The sequence below is a fragment of the Panthera pardus genome, unplaced genomic scaffold (genome assembly GCF_024362965.1).
Source record: "Panthera pardus isolate Hobbes unplaced genomic scaffold, ASM2436296v1 HiC_scaffold_2, whole genome shotgun sequence".
NCBI classification, from domain to species: Eukaryota; Metazoa; Chordata; class Mammalia; order Carnivora; family Felidae; genus Panthera; species Panthera pardus.
In genome coordinates, this window is record NW_026526765.1 from 97,644,800 (window position 1) to 97,670,081 (window position 25,282).

General features: G+C 39.5%; 1 protein-coding gene across 6 annotated transcripts in view; it reads right to left on the bottom strand.

The window, feature by feature from the left end:
- Positions 1–25,282, bottom strand: part of PDE8B (phosphodiesterase 8B) — a 274,179-nt gene that overhangs the window by 177,504 nt on the left and 71,393 nt on the right. For 2 of the 6 annotated variants that reach the window (XM_019462943.2, XM_019462942.2), the window contains exon 1: positions 18,850–18,873. The exons of the other annotated variants lie outside the window; for them this stretch is intronic. In XM_019462943.2, the coding sequence (XP_019318488.2) occupies positions 18,850–18,858 (9 nt within the window). In that variant the 5' untranslated portion in view covers positions 18,859–18,873. Of the gene's footprint in view, positions 1–18,849; positions 18,874–25,282 lie in introns of those variants that run through there. 6 annotated transcript variants of the gene reach the window in all.

Here is a 25,282-nt window from a genome sequence, read left to right on the forward strand (position 1 = left end):
AGGGATGAGACTCAGGGCAGCCGCTTCAAAGTTGGGCAGGCACAATGAGGGATGTTCCAACTGCATCCGCCTCCAGAAGAAACTCATTCCACCACCCCTGCTGACATATGCAGGGGCGGTGGGGGGGATTATGCTTATGGCAGCACCCCCCCCCACCAGCTCAGCTAAGGGAGGAACAGAGGGGAGGGAGCTGCAAACTCAAAAATGAGGCAATGCCCTCACTGCTATTCAATGTTTCCCTGCTATTCCTACAATGGTGCTGAACCTCCATGAAGTGAGAATGATGGACAAGCACATTGGAATGCGAGAAAATGCACCAGATGGGCTTACAGGATATAGAATAAATCAAATACTATAATTAATTTTCAACAACACATGAGTATTTATATAGTGATGTTTTATTTTCTCATCAATATTTTGTAGTTATTATTAATTCTTACCAAACTTTCTTGTTCAGGAAGACTCTTTGGAGAGAAAACTAACAAAATGAGTACTACTAAGAGTACAAATGGTCCTTTCAAAATTTGTGAGTGAATATTACACTCTCTTTACCAGCACATTAAAAGGCTTCTACATTGGAGACCGCGAAATGATTTGTTTACATGAAATTCATTCACTAAATACAATCTTCCAGCATTTGATATTTTATTAATAATCTTCTCGAGATGCCCAATAAATCATTCTTTTCTAAGTTCAACATATTATGAATGCCTCGGATATAAAGAGAAACACATCCATACGCTTACCACATCCTATGAAAACATTACAGAGAGAGAAGCCTGAGCAAAGGCTGAGCTCTTCATTAAAGAATGGCTCAATGTTTGGAACAAAGACCTTGCAGATGACTTTGACAAGGTTTTCAAAACTCAACTTAACACTATGTAGTATTTATAATTTGTCAAGTGGAATTCTCCAGACACAGAGATCAACAGAGCCAAGAAATAATAAGCCCTATGCTTTCCCGTAGAGGGCCGAAGGCAAGGTCTCACAAACTTGAACAACTATGAGGAGAGGAAGAGAGATAGTTCATTCTCATTTATGGTCTACAAAGTCACAGCCAACAACAAATTAATAAATACCAAACCATCATGCCAAGAGAAATACAGGGCTAGGTTCCTGCAAGCCTCTCTTTACAACATTTTTGTCAACTGATCAATATATAACCTTATTTAATGTGTGTTTCTATTTAAAGACATCTTGTTGAGGGGCACCTGGATGGCTCAGTCAGCCCAACTCCTGATTTCAGCTCAGGTCACGATCCCAGGGTCTTGGGATCAAGCCCCACATCTTGCTCCACACTGAGCGTGGAGCCTGCTTGGCATCCTCCCTCCCTCCCTCTCTCTCTCTCCCCCTGCCCCCACCTCTGCCCCTCTCCCCTGCATGTACTCTCTAAAAAATGTTAGAAATTAAAAATGAATAAATAAAACACACCTCATTTAATATACTGTTGATTTATTAAGAGTGAACTCATGGCCACAAGAACTGTAACTCAAGCCTGAATAAAGCTTATCTAACATATTTTCTTCACAAGGCACGTCATAGCCTTCTTGCACTTAGGAACACAACACATGTGCACTTCAGCACTATGCTTGAGGGCTATTTTACATAGCCAAATCACCCATCAAAAGCACAAAAACGTGAAAATCCTGACGCTAAACAGACTGTGAGAAAAGGACGTCTGTTCATAGTGTGAGAGCTGAAACAAGAAGGCAGAGCATCACCTTGTTAAGCCGATGAGGACATACACGCTGGGTGATCTGAAGTTTTCGCTGCTCGGCCCATGTCCACAAATGACCACAAAAGCACTGTATTGATTTTGGGGTTACAAATACATTTTAGGGAAGAGGCAAAATCTCAAGTACACAGATAATGAGGACTGACCGTGCTCTCTTCCACCTCAGGGACGACACTGCTCTGCGGCAGGATGCCCCTCCAAGGCCCACCCCACCAGGCAAGGGTGAGGTCCCCTTATTTCCTGAGCAGCCTGGTCAAAGCAGAGTTTGAGCTGAGCTCTCCAAAAGGCCTCAGGAGCAGGGCAACCCTGACTCCACTTTCACAGGATGTACTCTGACCTGCTCCCTAGAAAAGAAGGGGAAAAAAGCCTACTCCCTATCTATACATCTTCATCAAGGACAATTTGAATTATCTCAGAAGCGCTTGCAGTTTAAACTTCAGCCCATTTTCCCTGCAGGACATTCAATCTTGAGAGAAGTGCGTTTTTATCAAGCATTTTGCCTTTTCTAATTAAATTCTGGGAGAACACTCAATAGAGTTGTTCTCCTTACATATCCCTAGCACAAACAAATAAGAGGCGACCCGAGATGGTAGAGAGCCCAGAGAAGGAAGGCATCTCTTCCAAGAGCCACTTGACTAAATCAGATCATGAGATTTTCAAGAGAGCTATCATTCTGGATAGAAAAGACAGTGATACTTTATGGGTAAAATTTTTAAAAAATTCAAAAATAGCCTTATAGTGTTTTTTTAAAAACCTGTAAGATTAGAACAATTAAAAATACAATTAAAAAACTGGAAGAAGAGCTGTAAATATATTAAAGACACTGGTGAATTAAGTTACTATGGTTCAACAAAACAAACCCCTCTGCCCTGAGCTATCTGTCAGCAAATGAGTAAAGGCAACATTTTCATATATAGCTTTCATCAGTAGATAAAGGCTAACCTGACAGATCATCTCGTCTAGAAAGAATACCTTCTGTGGGTATTCAAGTCCAGCCTGTATTTATTGGGCCAACACAACCACTATTATGATGTCTCAGTTTCTGGGCCAGCTGATGCTCAATAGGCATCACCCCGGCCAGCCCACAGGAGGACCACAAGCTACTGCCAGCCTGAGGAATCCACTGCCAGAGTGACAGGGAACAGGGCTAGGGGCCCCCACCCAAGGCATCTTGTAAGAACACTATCAGCTGGTCACTAAAAACGGAGTAAGTTGACAAAAATCTGCAAAACCTGAAGATCTAACAACCTGCATCAACAGCCAGGTGAGGCCCAGGAGAAGGATTCATTTCAATGTCAAAGAATGTCCCTGGTAACAAACTACAGTAAGAGTACTTAAAGGTCTGATTTGATTTCCTGTTACTGGAGCCCCTGGACAATTCTGGACAAAATGGCTTATAGTTGGTTCACCTGGGTAGAGTTGTCTCACCTATTGAACAGAGTCGATCTACCACTGTATCTTACTATTAACAACAACACAATTGGGGCGCCTAGGTGGCTCAGTCAGTTGAGCGTCCAACTTCAGGTCAGGTCATGATCTCGCAGTTCGTGAATTTGAGCCCCACATTGGGCTCTGTGTTGACAGCTCAGAGCCTGGAGCCTGTTCAGGATTCTGTGTGTCCTTCTCTCTCTACTCCTCCCCAGCTCATGCTCTCTCTCTCAAAAATAAATACACATTAAAAAATTTTTTCTTTTAAAGAATAACATAATTGTATCCTGTAAAAATGATTTTAAGGGCCTTGATTCCTTTCAAAATAAATGTAGATTTGATCATTACAAACAGTAATAAGTACCCTGAGGACATTATGATAAACCTGGACATGTCCTTCTAGTTGAATATTTCCAGTTACTATTACTCCCTGGCACTCAACTCTGTTCCCCATAAATATCCCCCTACCTGCCTTTATTCTACTACTCTGAACAGGCCTCCATTCCCCAGAATTCTAGAATAATCCAACTCTCTAGTTAGCTTGGGATATTGACACTGGTTCATACCTGATATAATTAATAAGCACTCACTTTCACTCTCAAAACTATCCCCAGTGTAAGAAAAAATATATAATAACAAATGTTGCCAAAATGTGGAGATTCTGTAACCCTCATACACTTATTTGTATAAAAACTTATACAGCTGCTTTGCAAAGACAGTCTGGAAGTTCCTCAGAAGGTCAAGCTTAGAAGTAAGCAATTCAAGGGCGCTTGGGTGGCTCAGTCGGTTAAGCATCTGACTTTGGCTCAGGTCATGATCTCACAGTCGGTGGGTTCGAGCCCTGCATCGGGCTCTGTGCTGACAGCTCAGAGCCTGGAGCTTGCTTCAAATTCTGTGTCTCCTCCTCTCTCTGCCCCTCCCATGCTCATGCCCTGTCTCTCTGTGTCTCTCAGTAACAAATAAATGTTAAAAATTTTTTTTAAAAAAGAACTAAGCAATTCACTCAGTAAGTCACCCAGGAATTCCATTTCTAGGTATACAAACAACAGAAATTAAAATACATGAATATCTAAGCTTGTGCATGAATGTTCATAACATTTTTCATAATAACTCAAAAGTAGAAACAATCCAAACTCCATCAACTGATGAAGGGATAAATTACAGGGTATATCCATAAAATGGGATATAACAGTCATATAAAGGAATAAAGTTATCGAGATACACTGCAACATATATGCACCTTGAGAACATCATGGTAAGTCAAAGAAGCCAGTCACAAAAGGCCACATACTGTATGAGTCCATGTATATCAAGTATCCAGAACAGGTAAATTTATACAGACAGCAAGATTTCTGTTTCTCTGGGGCTGGGAGGTGGTGGTGAGAGGGAATATGGTGGTGATGGCTAATCCATATAAAATTGATGATAGTGATGGTTGCACAACTCTGGAAATTTACTAAACGCCACTGAATTGTACACATTAAAGGAGTGAATTGTATGGTAGGTAAATTAAATCTCAAAAAAGCTGCTATAAAAAGTAATAATGAAAGAGTCAAAATAATAACTCCCATCAGGAAATTAGTTATGTAGTCACTCTACACAGCACCAAATACCAGGTAATTACAGGGGACATGGAAACCTTTAGCAATGACCTGGTAAAACCCACTCAACTTCAATAAGCGATGTGAATAAACTAATTATGGTATTTTCAAATCATCCTATTTTGATGGGTGGGGGACTGGAGCGGGATGATGAGTTCCTATAATTTAGTCTTTCCATGCAAAAGAACCAAATTTGTTTTCTATGAAAAATTACTTACCAGAATATTCAACAGCATTGCAGAGACCATGTATCAAAGCCGTTATACTAAAGAGGAAAAACCTTTATTCACTTAAATATGATCCAAGAAACAAAGGTTTTTATTTATAAATATGTTCCACTGAGACATAAGACTATATTAGCTCACTGCAAAATCAGCTTTTGAATAAAATTTCACATTGCTCTTAACTCACTATATACAAAACATTTCCTATTCCCTGGACCAAAATGTAGTCTGCCCTCAACTCTGAGGGCTTGTCTCCCTATTCTACTTGCCACTGATCACTCCAAAATTCCCTTTGATGGCCTCTGTATGATCCAGTGATCATTTTGCTTTGTTTTCTCCATTTTGATTCTATTTTGGTGAAAATTTCTAACACTGTCCACAAAACCCATGTGTTATAGTCAGTTCAGTTGATTTCTATGAAGTGACAACCATGTCCATTTCAATTAGTCTCCAGGACAGCCATTAAAAATTACTATTATATCAAAAATAAAATGAGTGAAGTCTTCTGTTGAGGATTTTCTATCAAATGACAAGTAAAATAAAAAATGGATGACTACTAATCCTTGTGAAATCAGGTGAGAGTGTCTGAGTGGATAGAGAGGGTACCTAACTTCTAAACAAATAAAGTCCTTAAATCCTGTGATTCAACAAACAAATTTTGGCAAAGAAATCAAGGGCCTCCTTCAAGTCCACCCGGCCTCCTCTCAAGGACCGGTCCTGACAGGGACAGGATAGAATAAGTGCAGTAAAGACCAAAGTAGAAAACCAGAGGGCACAATTAATTTCTTATATGGAGTAATAAAAAGTAATACAAGGTGCCAAATTAAACATAATAAAAGAAGTGTATTTTGTGCACAAATAATGGATACAAACACACATCATACGTACTTGCTAATAAGATATAAAGTATAGAAATCAATTTTTGTGTAAGGGGTATGTAAGCAACCTTGTTACTTTCTACTCTTATATAATCATGTGTTTTAAAAATGAACACCAGACCCACTTCAAAAGTCCGTGAGGGGAAGATGGCGGCGTAGGAGGACGCTGGGCTCACCGCGCATCCTGTTGATCACTTAGATTCCACCTACACCTGCCTAACTAACCCAGAAAAACACCAGAAACTAGCAGAACGGAGTCTCCGGAGCCAAGCGCAGACGAAAGGCCCACGGAAGAGGGTAGGAAGGGCGGAGAGGCGGTGCGCGCTCCACGGACTGGTGGGAGGGAGCCGGGGCAGAGGGGCGGCCTGCTGGCCAAGCAGAGCCCCCGAGTCTGGCTGGCAAAAGTGGAGGGGCCGGACGGAGTGTGTTCTGACAGCAAGTGCGACTTAGCGTCTGGGAGGTCATAAGTTAACAGCTCTGCTCGGAAAGCGGGAAGGCTGAAGGACAAAGGGAGGGAGAGCTGCTGAGCCCCCGGACGGCAGAGCTCAGCTTAGCGGGGAACAAAGGCGCTCGCCAGCGCCATCTCCCCCACCCATCCCCCAGCCAGAATCCCAAAGGGAACCAGTTCCTGCCAGGGAACTTGCTCGCTCCGCGCAAACACCCAACGCGGTGCTTCTGCGGAGCCACCCCTCCGGAAGCGGGTCTGACTCCCTCCCACTGCCACAGGGCCCCTCCTGAAGTGGATCACCTAGGGAGAAGCAAGCTAAGCCTGCCCCTCCTGCCCCCGTGCACCTTGCCTACCCACCCCAACTAATACGCCAGATTCCCAGCACCACAAGCCTGGCAGTGTGCAAGTAGCCCAGACGGGACACGCCACCCCACAGTGAATCCCGCCCCTAGGAGAGGGGAAGAGAAGGCACACACCAGTCTGACTGTGGCCCCAGCGGTGGGCTGGGGGCAGACATCGGGTCTGACTGCAGCTCTGCCCACCAACTCCAGTTATACGCCACAGCACAGGGGAAGTGCCCTGCAGGTCCGCACCACTCCAGGGACTATCCAAAATGACCAAACGGAAGAATTCCCCTCAGAAGAATCTCCAGGAAATAACAACAGCTAATGAACTGATCAAAAAGGATTTAACTAATATAACAGAAAGTGAATTTAGAATAATAGTCATAAAATTAATCGCTGGGCTTGTAAACAGTATAGAGGACAGCAGAGAATCTCTTGCTACAGAGATCAAGGGACTAAGGAACAGTCAGGAGGAGCTGAAAAACGCTTTAAACGAAATGCAAAACAAAATGGAAACCATGACGGCTCGGATTGAAGAGGCAGAGGAGAGAATAGGTGAACTAGAAGATAAAGTTATGGAAAAAGAGGAAGCTGAGAAAAAGATAAAAAAATCCAGGAGTCTGAGGGGAAAATTAGAGAACTAAGTGACACACTAAAAAGAAATAATATACGCATAATTGGTATCCCAGAGGAGGAAGAGAGAGGGAAAGGTGCTGAAGGGGTACTTGAAGAAATAATAGCTGAGAACTTCCCTGAACTGGGGAAGGAAAAAGGCATTGAAATCCAAGAGGCACAGAGAACTCCCTTCAGACGTAACTTGAATCGATCTTCTGAACGACTTATCATAGTCAAACTGGCAAAATACAAGGATAAAGAGAAAATTCTGAAAGCAGCAAGGGATAAACGTGCCCTAACTTATAAAAGGAGACCTATAAGATTCGTGACAGATCTCTCTTTTGAAACTTGGCAGGCCAGAAAGGATTGGCACGAGATCTTCAATGTATTGAACAGAAAAAATATGCAGCCGAGAATCCTTTATCCAGCAAGTCTGTCATTTAGAATAGAAGGAGAGATAAAGGTCTTCCCAAACAAAAACTGAAGGAATTCGTCACCACTAAACCAGCCCCACAAGAGATCCTAAGGGGGATCCCGTGAGACAAAGTACCAGAGACATCGCTACAAGCATAAAACATACAGACATCACAATGACTCTAAACCCTTATCTTTCTATAATAACACTGAATGTAAATGGATTAAATGTACCAACCAAAAGACACAGGCTATCAGAATGGATAAAAAAACAAGACCCATCTATTTGCTGTCTACAAGAAACTCATTTTAGATCTGAGGACACCTTTAGATTGAGAGTGAGGGGATGGAGAACTATTTATCATGCTACTGGAAGCCAAAAGAAAGCTGGAGTAGCCATACTTATATCAGACAAACTAGACTTTAAATTAAAGGCTATAACAAGAGATGAAGAAGGGCATTATATAATAATTACAGGGTCTATCCATCATAAAGAGGTAACAATTATAAATGTCTATGCACCGAATACCAGAGCCCCCAAATATATAAAACAATTACTCACAAACATAAGCAACCTTATTGATAAGAATGTGGTAATTGCAGGGGACTTTAACACTCCACTTACAGAAATGGATAGATCATCTAGACACACAGTCAATAAAGAAACAAGGGCCCTGAATGATACATTGGATCAGATGGACTTGACAGATATATTTAGAACTCTGCATCCCAAAGCATCAGAATATACTTTCTTCTCGAGTACACATGGAACATTCTCCAAGATAGATCATATACTGGGTCACAAAACGGCCTTTCATAAGTATACAAGAATTGAAATTATACCATGCATACTTTCAGACCACAATGCCATGAAGCTTGAAATCAACCACAGTAAAAAGTCTGGAAAACCTCCAAAAGCATGGAGGTTAAAGAACACCCTACTAAAGAATGAGTGGGTCAACCAGGCAATTAGAGAAGAAATTAAAAAATATATGGAAACAAACGAAAATGAAAATAAAACAATCCAAATGCTTTGGGACGCAGCGAAGGCAGTCCTGAGAGGAAAATACATTGCCATCCAGGCCTATCTCAAGAAACAAGAAAAATCCCAAATACAAAATCTAACAGCACACCTAAAGGAAATAGAAGCAGAACAGCAAAGGCAGCCTAAACCCAGCAGAAGAAGAGAAATAATAAAGATCAGAGCAGAAATAAACAATATAGAATCTAAAAAAACAGTAGAGCAGATCAACGAAACCAAGAGTTGGTTTTTTGAAAAAATAAACAAAATTGACAAACCTCTAGCCAGGCTTCTCAAAAAGAAAAGGGAGATGACCCAAATAGATAAAATCATGAATGAAAATGGAATTATTACAACCAATCCCTTAGAGATACAAACAATTATCAGGGAATACTATGAAAAATTATATGCCAACAAACTGGACAACCTGGAAGAAATGGACAAATTCCTAAACACCCACACTCTTCCAAAACTCAATCAGGAGGAAATAGAAAGCTTGAACAGACCCATAACCAGCGAAGAAATTGAATCGGTTATCAAAAATCTCCCAACAAATAAGAGTCCAGGACCAGATGGCTTCCCAGGGGAGTTCTACCAGACGTTTAAAGCAGAGATCATACCTATCCTTCTCAAGCTATTCCAAGAAATAGAAAGGGAAGGAAAACTTCCAGACTCATTCTATGAAGCCAGTATTACTTTGATTCCTAAACCAGACAGAGACCCAAAAAAAGAGAACTACAGGCCAATATCCCTGATGAATATGGATGCAAAATTTCTCAATAAGATACTAGCAAATCGAATTCAACAGCATATAAAAAGAATTATTCACCATGATCAAGTGGGATTCATTCCTGGGATGCAGGGCTGGTTCAACATTCGCAAATCAAACAATGTGATACATCACATTAATAAAAGAAAAGAGAAGAACCATATGATCCTGTCAATCGATGCAGAAAAGGCCTTTGACAAAATCCAGCACCCTTTCTTAATAAAAATCCTCGAGAAAGTTGGGATAGAAGGAACACACTTAAAGATCATAAAAGCCATTTATGAAAAGCCCACAGCTAACATCATCCTCGATGGGGAAAAACTGAGAGCTTTTTCCCTGAGATCAGGAACATGACAGGGATGACCACTCTCACCGCTGTTGTTTAACATAGTGTTGGAAGTTCTAGCATCAGCAATCAGACAACAAAAGGAAATCAAAGGCATCCAAATTGGCAAAGATGAAGTCAAGCTTTCGCTTTTGGCAGATGACATATTATACATGGAAAATCCGATAGACTCCACCAAAAGTCTGCTAGAACTGATACATGAATTCAGCAAAGTTGCAGGATACAAAATCAATGTACAGAAATCAGTTGCATTCTTATACACTAACAATGAAGCCACAGAAAGACAAATAAAGAAACTGATCCCATCCACAATTGCACCAAGAAGCATAAAATACCTAGGAATAAATCTAACCAAAGATGTAAAAGATCTGTGTGCTGAAAACTATAGAAAGCTTATGAAGGTAATTGAAGAAGATTTAAAGAAATGGAAAGACATTCCCTGCTCATGGATTGGAAGAATAAATATTGTCAAAATGTCAATACTACCCAAAGCTATCTACACATTCAATGCAATCCCAATCAAAATTGCACCAGTATTCTTCTCGAAGCTAGAACAAGCAATCCTAAAATTCATATGGAAACACAAAAGGCCCTGAATAGCCAAAGTAATTTTGAAGAAGAAGACCAAAGCAGGAGGCATCACAATCCCAGACTTTAGTCTCTACTACAAAGCTGTCATCATCAAGACAGCATGGTATTGGCACAAAAACAGACACATAGACCAATGGAATAGAATAGAAACCCCAGAACTAGACCCACAAACGTATGGCCAACTCATCTTTGACAAAGCAGGAAAGAACATCCAATGGAAAAAAGACAGTCTCTTTAACAAATGGTGCTGGGAGAACTGGACAGCAACATGCAGAAGGTTGAAACTAGACCACTTTCTCACACCATTCACAAAAATAAACTCAAAATGGATAAAGGACCTGAATGTGAGACAGGAAACCATCAAAACCCTAGAGGACAAAGCAGGCAAAGACCTCTCTGACCTCAGCCATAGCAATCTCTTACTCAACACATCCCCAAAGGCAAGGGAATTAAAAGCAAAAATGAATTACTGGGACCTTATGAAGATAAAAAGCTTCTGCACAGCAAAGGAAACAACCAACAAAACTAAAAGGCAACCAACGGAATGGGAAAAGATATTTGCAAATGACATATCGGACAAAGGGCTAGTATCCAAAATCTATAAAGAGCTCACCAAACTCCACACCCGAAAAACGAATAACCCGGTGAAGAAATGGGCAGAAAACATGAACAGACACTTCTCTAAAGAAGACATCCGGATGGCCAACAGGCACATGAAAAGATGCTCAACGTCGCTCCTCATCAGGGAAATACAAATCAAAACCACACTCAGATATCACCTCACGCCAGTCAGAGTGGCCAAAATGAACAAATCAGGAGACTATAGATGCTGGCGAGGATGTGGAGAAACGGGAACCCTCTTGCACTGTTGGTGGGAATGCAAACTGGTGCAGCCACTCTGGAAAGCAGTGTGGAGGTTCCTCAGAAAATTAAAAATAGACCTACCCTATGACCCAGCAATAGCACTGCTAGGAATTTACCCAAGGGATACAGGAGTACTGATGCATAGGGGCACTTGTACCCCAATGTTTATAGCAGCACTCTCAACAATAGCCAAATTGTGGAAAGAGCCTAAATGTCCATCAACTGATGAATGGATAAAGAAATTGTGGTTTATATACACAATGGAGTACTACATGGCAATGAGAAAGAACAAAATATGGCCCTTTGTAGCAACGTGGATGGAACTGGAGAGTGTGATGCTAAGTGAAATAAGCCATACAGAGAAAGACAGATACCATATGGTTTCACTCTTATGTGGATCCTGAGAAACTTAACAGAAACCCATGGGGGAGGGGAAGGAAAAAAAAAAAAAGAGGTTAGAGTGGGAGAGAGCCAAAGCATAAGAGACTCTTAAAAACTGAGAACAAACTGAGGGTTGATGGGGGGTGGGAGGGAGGGGAGGGTGGGTGATGGGTATTGAGGAGGGCACCTTTTGGGATGAGCACTGGGTGTTGTATGGAAACCATTTTCACAATAAATTTCATATATTGAAAAAATTAAAAAATAAAAATGAACACCAGCATGATGCCTCCAGCATAGATGAGTTCTTCAATATTTCAGTAGGGGTACAAAGTGACAGGCATACCTATTTTCCTCTCTCAGCTCAATTTTTGAAAAGTAATAGTGATTATGCTTAATAACCACATAGGGGAGATTATGGAGAAACAAATCAATGACCATTTTAATTCTAAAGATACATGTTAAGAAACTGGCTCCACTGTTTCCCTTCACCTCCATGAGCACTTTGTTGTGTCTGTCCTCCTATTTCTTTTCGTTTTCTGCCTTTTTTGCCTTTTTCTCACCAGATGTTTTCACTAGTCCCACTCCCATTTCCACATACAGGATTTCTTCATCTTAATCCATCATAATATAGACATGAAGTATACTGTTATGATTCATAAGGTGGGTAAAGGTGCATTTCCTGCTAGTATTTTTAATGCATACAGTATTCTGATAAAAAATGTTTTTCATGTATGAAAAATGCAGCCCAGCTTATTTTATCCTGAGCAAAGATGCAGAGAGGAAAAATGGAAAACACAAGAGTGTCAGTAAGCTGCAGAGGAATGCCCTCAAAAGTAACACAGGAATAAAAATTATTTCACTGTGAACACAAGATACTTCTCTGAATCCCTGCAGGGAAAATCCCCTTTGCTGCTGAAGGCAAAGTCAGGGAAAACTTCTAAAAGCTAGGTGCAAGGCACAGCCAAACATCTGGATTCAGAAGGACAGCAAGACGGTATTTGTTCCTCTTGCATATCCTTAGAAAGGGCATCCCTAGGATCTCTCGTGTATCTACTAGCATGTTACAGATCTAGCTGTGTAGAACACACCCACTGGCCAACAACCTGGGCAGCTCCCATGAAACAGAAAGTGTATCTGACAAGGAAGAAACAAAATGACATATAAATTATGCATAGAGCCTAATGTCTACCAACTGATGAATGGATAAAGAAGATGTGGTTTATATATACAATTGAATACTACCGGGCAATGAGAAAGAATGAAATCATGCCATTTGCAGCAATGTGGATGGAAATAGAGGGTACTATGTTAAATAAAGTAAGTCAGTCAGAGAAAGACAGATATCATGTTTTCACTCATATGTGGATCTTGAGAAACTTAACAGAAGACCATGGGGGAAGGGAAAGAGAAAAAAATAGTTTTAAACAGCGAAGGAGGCAAACCGTCAAGAGACTCTTAAATACAGAGAACAAAATGAAGGTTGATGGGTGGAGGGTAGAGGGGAAAATGGGTGATGGGCATTGAGGAGGGCACTTATTGGAATAAGCAGTGGGTGTTTCAAGTAAGCAATGAACCACGAGAATCTACCCCAAAAACTAAGAGCACACATTAAACAGTTTATGTTAGCCAATTTCACAACAAGTTATATTTTTAAAAATGGCATAACTGAGAACAAAACACAGAGAAATAAGTGTGGTTCCCAGAGTCTTGCCCAACTGTTATCAGTCACTTAATTTCATGTTGGTTCCCAATACATCTAGATCTACGTTAAAGAGACATGTTTTACAACCACATCATGTCCAGCTCTCAAAAGGCCTTGGGCTTATACCAATGTGCTAAGGGATTAGAGCTCCTTCATAGCGTCTTTCCTCCTCTTCATGGAGATGACACTCCTCATCACAACATCTGTATGTATTGTACGGTGAGGTCCCTTCATGGGGACTACAGGCTGTGTTTATTACCTCCAAGGGAGAATTCTAACAGAATAGCTTCTAATTTTTTTAAGCCATTATACTTTTTCTAAACTTTTAAAGATGCCAGGCCGTTTTTATTTTCGTACATTTAAAAGCAACAGAATACAACTATCTTGTATATAGTCTTAATCAGTGGTCTCTCCACAATCCCACAGAATTAGAGGGTGGTCTTGATCAGTATCTCCTAATGTATTTCTCCATCTACAGTCAGAATACAACAGTCATGGTCTTATTTTCTCATCACTTTTCTGATAAAGAAACAGGGTACTTTGGGAAAATGGGCCAACAATTTATTTAGAAGTAAGCCTTAGTGGAAATCATCAATAAAATGTCTGAAGATACACTTTTTATTATAAAATTAGTATTCAAATTGTATGAAACTGGTGTCTATGGATGTACTTAATATTTCCTAATTTATCAAGTCATTAAATTGTACATACAATTTTTCCAGAAGAATTTACATATATGGTGGCTAATTTTTAAATGTTACTTTTTAAAATGCCCCTTCCAGGAAGAAGCCTCTCCCTTTCCAAACCAGACTATAAACTGCTGAGCTGATGTCTAAGAAACACCTTTAATTCAGCAAGATCTTCTATTTCTACTGCCATATTAAAGTTTTCCAAAATAATCTTGAATGACCAAATTAGCTGGTCCTTTACATTTCATTAGTACAATTAGATGTAAATGACAGCTTTATACATATACTCACTTTTCCACACATAACAGGTGTTAAATGGCCACAAGCTGAAATAAGGGTCACTACACCATAGAGAATGACCTACAGAGGACTTGCCAGGATAGGGGTATGCACTGCCACCACTATTAGCTCATCTCCCACCTCCAGCCTATTTGAGAGAAGGCTGGAGATTTGCTGGCTGAATGAGGAATAATTTTTAAACAGTTGTTGGCTTGGTAGGAATTGCACTGGAGCCTCCCCACACTGCCTTCTTTTTAGAGCATGAAGGGGAGAGAACATTCTCCCTCCAAGGAGAGCAGCAGCAAAAGAACTCCCTTAAGACAGGGGAGGGACAGAAAGGAATCTGGCACCTCCCTTCCACCAGAATTATTGCTGAGCTACAAAAGGAAATGCACAGGCTCCATATGCTATCACCAGAAAAGCTGTGGAGAGGCAGGGTCCTATATGATAGAGACAAGGGCTGCCTAGAGCTGTACTCAATGGAAGAGGTCAAGAGGATAGTGGGAGAAGGCTACACTTCCAGAGTTTTGTGGGGCAACGATGTGTTATCTGTCCTGTGGGGCAAGTGGACAATGAGTACCTTGAAGGGAACCTATCCAAGAAGGCTACCTGCCCCTGGAGCGTGGTGGTGCCAGCAGAAAGATGCTGGAGCTGTATCCCTAGGAGTAGGATCCAAGAGGGAAGGGCATGATAAAAGGTCAGGTGGAGAGTACATTCCCCAAGGCAAAAAAAAACAGGAAAAGGTGGGGGGGGGGGGCGGGGGGTGAACAGAGGTTAAGACAAAAAAACCCACCAGTATTTATTGCAATATATTTTGAAGTCCTATTACTATATGCATATTATAGTATTATATAGTCCTGATTCATTGACTCATTTTTGGAATGGACTTACTTTGGAATGATATTTATCACTGCTCATATTCTCAGATCCAAAATTAATTTTGTTTGACATTACTATATTCACTTCAGCTTTCTTTTGATTACTATTAGCATGGTGTATCTTTTTCTATCATTTGACTTCTAACCTTTCTGTGTCTTTATATTTAAGGTGGGTGACTTGTTGACAGCATCCAGTTTTCTATATTCTCTTCTTCTATCCAATCTGATAATCTCTGCCTTTTGAGGTTTTTAGACCACTTACATTTAATATAATTATTGATATGGTTAGGTTTACATGTATCACCTTACTCTTTTTCACTTATCTCCTCTGCCCTTGGTTGTCATTTTCCCTCTTTTTCTGCCTTGTTTTGGATTTCCCAGATATTTTAAAACTATTTAATCAATTTAATTTTCTGTGTTGTTTTATTAGATGTATCTTTCTTGGAGGAGGGGGTTGTTTTAACTTAGCATATTCTATGTTCACTATCATTCAGTTCACTTTTACTACTCTGGCAACTGGAAAAACGCCTCCAGTCTACTTGAGGTTCAATAATTTGTTGCAGAATAAATTAATAACACAGCTAAGCAAAGTCCAATTAAACAAAATGCTCAACACATGGAATATTCTTGGGGTGCCTGGGTGGCTCAGTCATTGAATGTCTGACTCTTGAATCTGTCTCGGGTCATGATCTCACAGTTCATGGGATCAAGCCTTGCATAGGGCTCTGCATTAACAAAACAGAGTCTGCTTGAGATTCTCTCTCTTTCTCCCACTCTCTCTCAAAACAAATAAATATAGTTAAAAAAATGGAATATTCTTACTAACCAAATTTCTAATCAAATGAGGGTTGTTGAGAAAACTATATGCTGGTGTTTTTTGTTTGATTTTTTTTTCTAAAATGTGATAGTTGGCACTCAGGCCTTACAAATTTGCTGTGCTGGAAATAATTTTGCGGTACCTTATTCTCATCATTCTTAACATCAGTGATACTCACGTCTGAACACAGGGATGGAAGAGAAGATACAGAATGGAATATATCTGTACAGAGCTCAGGATATACCCTAGAAGTTAAATATTTCATTTCTATTTGTTTGAAAAAAACTGTAACGTTATGTTTTCTCTGTAATCTGACCTTGTCCGTAATTCAAAGGGGAAAAATTCTTCTAGTTGCTGAAGACTAAAGGAGGATATTTTCTGCATGGTTCAACAGAGTAAAAGCAAAAAGTCATTTCTATGCCAGACTCACAGAAACTACTATAGAATTTTAAAACTGAAATTAAATCAAAAGAGATTACAATAAAAATAATAATGTACTAGTAAACATTGAATGCCTAATAAAATTGCCTACACATTTAAATGTAGTCAGAACATGATAAATAGACCAAATAGTGCATTAGAACAGCTCCCAGCTCCCACAAGGGTTACACTTCTTTTGTGGTACATAAAAATATGACCCCATCATTGCTTTCACATGTTATTTCCAGTTCACAATCCTCTAGGGCAAAAACTATCCTGAAGATGTGAAAATAAATTTGTTACTGTAAATAATAATTAAATAATAATAAATGTCAAATAATTGTAAATAAACATTCCTAAAGAGATAAAGGATACTCATGAATTTAAATTACACCTTGTCTGAAGCAAAGCTTTTAAATAATGATTAATAACAAATACAGATCACATTTTAAATCTGTAAATCCTTGTTATAAAAAGAAACCTCTATAAACTGAAAAAGTTCAAGTAATCAGCTGAACTACATTTCTCTGTAAACCACAGCAGTGATAAACATCCATTAGCCAGTGAGTATTCTCATGCAACTTCTAGAAGATGGCATAAAGGGTTACCAAACAGGGTCCTTGAACGTTGGTTTCTTTGAAGTTTATTTCACCTTCATGATTGACTCTGTTAATGGGACTATACGCAGTATTTGCACTATAATATTTACTTTATAATCAACATTGGGCCTGTGATGTGTATGTGAAGGGGTGTATATGTGCATATGTACATACATACATATATACACATAATATACAGGAGCATAGTCCTTCACTTGCGAATGGGAATATAGAAATCCACTAAACTCCTAATCAAACATATGTCAGGTAGCAAGCCAATCTATACTATAAACACCCATATCACCTATTCCTTCCCAGCATAGTAAGGCAAAAGAATAAAGTAAATGCCCAAATTAGAAATCAGTAAGGAGGTCTAGAAAACATGGGGCAGCTGAGGCTTAAAAGACTTTGTTATCTGTGCTACACAGTATAATGGGGTTAATACTTGGCCTCCCAAGAAAGCCAAGAAGGCAGAAGATGTGCACGACCACATGCATGGATGTGCACACAGGTATGTGTTCTGCACAGAGGTGCTACATCTCTCAGCTTACTGTGAAAGGCCCTATGGATGGAAGTCCCACCATCCCACTGGATCTGAAGAACTGAAACATTCTTAATCCTTACAGGCTGGAAAACGCTGGTCCACTGCCACCTGCTGCATGTCAAGGTTGGGGAATTAAGACCTTCCTCAATCACCAATGGAACAGGTATAGTTTCGCCCCTAGCAAGGACTGCCAGGTCCTCTATCCCCTCCCATCATGACATTGCCTGAGAGGTTCCAGAGCCTCAATGTGTTGGTGGTGAGGGCATACAACCTAGGAACAGGCAAAGAAAACCTACAACCTCTAAAAGGGACCTGGTCCCTGGAGGTAGGGGGATACAAACTAAAATGAGACTTCACCAACAAAAGAGACAAAAACAAACAAACAAAGATAAATTAATGGACACAGAAATGCAAATCCTGAAGGTGATCTAATTAGGACAGAAAAAATATCTTCTGAAATGACAAAGATTTGGGAAAAATTTTTTTAAATGCATAACCTACCTGAAGGAGAACAAAATAAGTGGTCTGGAACAGGACTTAATAAACTTTTTGTAAAGATCAAATTAGTAAATATTTTTGACTTTGTGGGCCATATCTTCTGTTGAAACTGCCCAACTTTGCCACTGTGGCATGAAAGAAGCCATAGATAATACATATATAAAATGTGTTTGGCTGTGTTCCAATAAAACTTTATTTATAGAAACAGGCAGCAGCATGGATTTGGCAAGCAATATCAAGCCTGTAGATCCCTGGTCTAGAAGGTCAAATAAAAAAATCTATCCCAACACAGAAGAAAAGAAATAGATCTAGAATATTTAAAATGCAAAATCAGTAACTCTAGAGGGAAAAAAGGTCCAGATGAAAAACACATTAACTGAAGAACAAACACAAGAAAACTTTCCTTGGAAATCCTTAAACCTTCTGGGGGCCTGGGGGGCTCAGAGCCCCACCTCAGGCTTGTTGCTGTCAGCACAGAGCCCACTTTGGATTCTCTGTTCCTCTCTCTCTCTGTTCTCTCCCATTTGCATGGTCTCTCTCTCAAAAATAAACATTAAAAAAAAAAGCATTGGACATTCAGGCTTAACCAGGCATACCCTGCTGAAATATCTGAAATACCAGAATAAAGTTAAAATTTTATTAAAAAAGGAAAGGTTACCTAGAAAAGAGAGAAAATTAGTGTCAGATTTTTCATGAACATCAACACTGAAAGCTATCAAATGGAGGAACAATTTTTAACAAAGTGATGATACAAGAAACTGTACCTGTTCCATTGATGGTCTGTCTCTACACTAACATTAACCTGTAAGAAACAGAAAACCAATTTCATACATGATGGCAAAAACAGGTATAAAACCCAGAAGGGAAACAGATAAATATTTTTAATTACATATGTTTAAATTAATATTGAAACTTAGATTAATATATAAAATTCTGATCCAAAAATCAAAAAGGTTTTTAGAGTAATTGGAAGCAATTTTTTTTAAGTTCATATGAAAGAGTATATTAGAATTGATAAGAAAATTTTGTAAAATAAAGAAGAAATAAAATGACAAATGTTTTTCACCAAATACAGTATTATAAAACCATTACATTTTAAACATTATGTCATTGGCAAGGGAATACACAAATGCATTAGCAGAATAAAACGGAGAATCTAAAAATAGATCCAAATGTATGTTGAAACACAGTAAGTGATGAAAAATGGAAATGAAGGCATTTTTCAAAAATGGTAGTGGCTATAATAATTAACTATCTGAAAGGAAACAAAAATTATGTGAGATAAAATATACAGAGTTCAAGTGGATTCCAACTATTTTTTAATTGTAAGAAACTTAGCAGAATGTGTTATAACCTCAGTATTAGAGAGACTTTCTCAAGCAAGTCACAAAATACTAAACCAGAAAGAAAACAACATTTAACTTTAATAACTTTATGGCAAAGACATCAAGTCAAATGACAAACAGTAACTGAGGAAAAATCTTGCCAGACAGATGAAACAGTAGGCCCAAAACTCTTTCAAAACAGAGAGGAAAGGGGTGCCTGGGTGGCTCAGTTGGTTTAGCTTCTGACTTCGGCTCAGGTCATGATCTCACCGTCTTTGAGTTTGAGCCCCATGTCTGACTCTGTGCTGACAGCTCAGAGCCTGGAGCCTGCTTTGGATTCTGTCTCCCTCTCTCTCTGACCCTCCCCGGTTCATGCTCTGTCTCTCTCTGTCTCAGAAATAAATAAACATTAAAAAAAAAAAAAACAAAAACAAAAACGGAGAGGAGGAAGACAGGTATTTCAACAGAAAAAATATACAGGGGATGAATAAGAAATCCAGAGATAAGGAAACGCTAGTGGATAATACATGAGAAGATACTTATTTGCTGTCTTGTTTACAGCACTAAAAAACTGGCAACAACTTAAACATTCATGTGATGAAACTAGCAAATGAATTATGGCAAATCTATATGATGAATATAGAATATTATATATTATTAAAAAGAATGAGTCAGATCCATATGTATTGAAAATAGAGGGACTTTCAGATATCAAGATTTTAGCATTTTTGCAATTCCTCAAAAAACTCCACAAGGTACCAAGTGAGAGAGTGTGCGTGTGCATGTGTGTGTGCATATTATACAATCATGACTAAAAGGTTGGGACAATCACACATATACATCCACTGTGAACACTGGTTACTCTGGAAGAAGGGGAAACAGAATGTTGACTTTTACTTTGCACACATTTATGTTGTTTGTTTTGCTGCAATAAGTATTAACTGCTTTTATAACTTGAAAAAAAATTCAACAAAGCAAATTTTAAAAAATCAGGAGCTTCTGGTTTCCCAGGAGATAATGACAGTTGACTAAGTGACAGTTGAATCTCTCCCAAAACCATACAGATCAACCAAGAGAACAAGTGAAATCACCCATAACTCATGTCTAGAGCCAAGGCTCAAAAAACAATTGGCAGGGCCCAGCACAAAACGAAAATGAGGGGCCCCAGCCAGGGCAGAGATATCAATCTCCCCTCCCCAGGGGCCTATCACTGCCAACAAGCCCGGACTGGCAACCTGCCAGGAATTCCAACTTCTGTGCTAGGATACACTGTGCACCTGGATCAATGGGAGATAAAAGGCCCCCCTCTGAGTCACCTGCTGAATGCACTGTGACAGTGACAAACGGAGACAAGGACAGCCGCTGCTTTGCCCTGATCCCAACCCCTCCTGCACACACTTCTCTGGTGGGTCTGGAGGAATGGACAGAGCACAGGCCTCACTGGGCCACCCCAGCCAGAGAGAGGCAGTGATCACAGACTAGGGGCAAGAACAGGTGGCTGACCCGATCCAGGAGAGGTAGAGAGCGAAAGAGGAGGTAGAACCCAAGTGGGAGGCTTTAGGGCCCTGATACATGTCCACTGTGCCATCAAATTTCACTTACAAAACACAAACCTAAAGATTAAATTATTAAGAATTTCATGACAGTGATGACAGAGAGTTCAACTCCAAGTGTGAGGCCCTTCTGAGAACTGGGCCCTGTCGAAGTGCATGGTAGCTTGCCCAGGAAACCGGCCTGCCTAGAGCATAGACAGGGATGGAGCACACTAGAAATTTCAATAAATGCACAGGGAGGTAACAAACATCTGAGATGATCAGAAACCTGGCTAGAGAAGAGGGTCAGGTGGCAGGTTGGGATGGCAGAGCAGACCAAAATCACCTCCAGAAAGAGCTTCCCACCCTGAATGTGGAAACACTGAAAATAAGCCTGATGATTCTACTTCCAGGAATACAGGAAGCTGGAGGGTCGCAGCCCTCCGATGCCTGATGGTTAAGGGGAAAAAAGAAGGACACAATCGAAATTAAGGGCCCTTTGGAAAGAAAAGCGATTCACAAAATCGTAAGACACATCAACCCTCCTTTTCTCTCCCCAATAGGCCCTATTTATGAAAGAAGCTACACTTCCCTGTACACAAACTAAGAAACCTAGTGGGCTCTCACCTCTGCTGGCAGAGAATCACCAGTTACTGCTAGACTAGCTAGGAAAACAGAAGACATTTCAAGATGAACAGAAAATGGCAGACACGAAAGAAATCCGTCAACCTTGAAGGACTAATAGTGAGAAAAAGAAAATTAATTCCAATTAGGCTTCTTTTCATTTCAAGTCACAATGAATGTTCCAACCATTATTCAACTGTATTTCAGAAGTAGCATCTTGGTAGAAAAGAAAAACAAAGAACCCAAAAAACAAAGACTGGAATATCAGCCCCTTTCTGAGAAAGGCAGAAGGAAACGAAGTGGGTGCGTCATTCCACACCTGGCGTTGAGGGTTTGGGGTAACAATACAATGACTGCAAAAAAGAGGCGGTGAAAAAAACCATTAGAGATGGAAATCTTGAAAGACAGCACCAACCTATCATTCTCCAGGGCAATGATTTCAATTTTTTTTTAGCGACTCAATTTTCTACACCGAAAAGCATTTATTCACATAGTTCGCGGAGATCTTTCCTACCTACTTTTGAGACTGTTTTTCACTGTGGTTCTTTTCTGAGCACAATTCATATCTACTTTAAAATTAAGAGATTCACAATGTCCAAGGTATCTCTCAATTTCTGAAGAATTAACACTTAAAAAGTTCTTTGGAGGAGTCCCAGTGTATGTAATCCAGTTGCTAAGCAACAGCAATCTTTTGGAACGGTGACCCAAATGGATCTGAAAGGTATATGCAAAATTTTCCAAGGGAAGATACAATCATAAAGATCATGCTCTTTATTGATTCCACACAATTTCCAATGCCTTATTTCTATTTAGTAACCTTTTAGGCCCATTAATGAGGACAAAATGAAAGCACACTTCATATCGATAGTAACAGAAACACCTAAAATATAAAATACTCCAACGTCCTTTTAGTCTATTCTACACTCATACTAAATCCATCCACTTAGGAGTTATTTATGTATCAACTAAGAGAGAAAATACTTTATTATTGTATAGTGCATTTGTGACCAATGATATCACCTAAGATTGCCTTTCTATAAGATTCGATTTCAAGTTTCACCTCAGGGCTGTACAACTAAAACTTCAGGTACAGGTTCCCCTTGGTGTCTGGAAGTGGAGCATTTCTATAAAACCTTTAGTAAGCAGCAATGGCATAAAGAAGCAATTACCACTCATTTCTATTGAAAAAAATTTTAGTATCTCCAGACCTCAAAAATACCCTCTCTTGGGCTTTTCTGATACCTTAGGACACATCTTGCTAGCAGATGCACAAAAGAAATCACAAAAAACACAGATGCTCACAGACGCAGTTCAAAGCCATGGTGGCTGGATGCTGAGATGCTGACTGTAGCTCCCAGGAAGGAGCTTGGTGACACCTCTCTCACAGCTCGAGGTGCACCCTGCCTCTCTAAGGGCTGGCTGCAAAACAAACACTGAATGCTATTTTTGCTTTTCACCTTGTTTCATACAAGTGAAAATCCTTTTCGGATTTCTTTTGTTTGTCAAAACCAGGTACTAACATAGGTCTTTCATTAAAGTGAAGTGGCACACGGCAAACTTCTGAAAAAGAGGGGTACCTGCCTGGATCCTAAGCTTTTACTCCAAAACTTGTGTTCCAGTTTTCTAGGCTGCCTTTGGAGAACAATGTCAAATAACGAATGGTGAAAGGTAACAATATTCATTGTAAGTTGTTTTCATGCCAATGAAATTCCAAGTGAATAAAATACCTACATGGGGCAATTTTCTATTTCTTTTTCTCTAAGGTTTCTCTAAGAAGCAGAATAAAAATGTTAATATTTTGAACAGCTTTTACCAATCATTTTGAAGGCCAATGCTTCAGAGATAGCAATTTGGGATCTAAGGATGTAAAGAGGGAAAACTGCTAAAAAAAAAAAAAAAAAAAAAAAAAAAAAAAAAAAGAATACACATTAATAACACGAAAAGGCACTTCTTATAGTCAACTATTTTTCTCTGCAACCTCACACGCAATAACGATTATGTGTCTCCAGGTAAAGAACACATTTTCAAACACTACCTGAGTATTGCAATGACGTATCCTTTAAAATACATACCCAGGCAAAAAAAATAATAAAATGAAAAAAAATACATACCCGTTCAAACTAACATTGCAACATACTTGGAACATTATTTTCTTCATAATTGTTGTGAGGCAATATATTCATATATGAAAATACAAACTGCCTGCCGAAGAGTGCCTGATGTTGCCCAGAAACAAGTGGGATTGGCTTCTGCTCCTTGTACACTAATGTTCTTGCTACTTTTTTACTGAGGTACATTTATAGGCAAGAAATCAGTTCTTTCACATACATGGCATTTGCTCTCCAAAAATATAAGGCTTTACAATAGGATGCGATGTCATGGTGGAGAGACTAAACTGATAAAATACAAAGTGGAAAGGTTGAAATGGGAATTATCTACCCAAACTCAGTAACAGAAAAATTTATGGAAATATCGATCAGATATATTTTTTTCCAAAGCACCAGTTATCAACCATTCAAAAAACTTCTCGTACCTCGAAGGCTCTCTCTGCCAGTTGGAAAGTACAGGTAGCAATAACCTCCCTTCCAGAGTATCAACACCTTTCTACTCATTCCAAGAAGAGGAAATGGGCAGATACAAAATTATCTTCCTAAACAAACACAATTAACAGGGCCACCAATCTTGCTGCATCCAAGTCAGAACAGGAACTTAATTGCACCTCCAATCATGGGACACTGGGAAAATTAGGACCAATTCCCAATAAGGACACGGAAAAATACTGAATAAGGTATCTTAAAGCATTCTCTCAAAGGCTTCAAAGAAGTATCAATATAGCGAGGAATTCCAGGTCAAATTCTAGATCAGAACCCAGTTGGGTAAATGTACTATCCAGGATTATTTCCTAATTTGAAAGAAAGAGTTGTGAAACTGAGCTCCTTGTTTTAAAAGAGTCAAAGGGGAAAAGGAAACTAAAGCGAAAGCTGGAGGCCACCAAAGGTGGAGAATGTGGGGAACCACCCGAGGATTCATCTGTGGCCCTAAAGGGGAAAAGAGTGAGCTGAAGTGAACCAGTCATTGGGCACACTCAAAGCATGCTTGCACCAGCTAGGTCATCCAGGGAACCTGCAGCCTTGAACTCAGGTTAAGCCAGTTAGTGCAACCACCGAACCTTGGTGGAAGCAAAGAAAAAGATAACCAGGCACATGTGACAATATAAATGAAAGCCAAAAGAAACAACAGAAAGAGAGCCAGCCTTCACATTCTCAGATTATCAGATGCAGACTATAACACAACTATACTTACAACATTCAAAGATACTGAAACCAAAAAGCCTGAAATTTTCAGAAGAGAAGTGAAAATCGCATGTTAAAAAATGATTTGGTAGACTTGAAAAGAACCAAATAAAACTTCTAGAACTAAAAAGTAATAATCCAAAATAAAGCAATGGAAAGATTTAACAGCAAATAAGCTACAGTTGAAATGAGAATTAGTAAACCTTATGATATCAGAAAAACTATCCAGAATGTATCACACAAAGACAAAATGGAAGAGAGAGCAAGAAACACGTGATAGAGACGTGAGAAGGTCTAAGATGTATTTACTTGGAGTTTAAGGACAAGAGTCAGAAAATGAGGGAGAAGCATTGTGTGAAGCAGTCATAGCTGAGGATATTTTAGGACCCATCAAAGACACCCATCCATGGACTTAGAAGGACT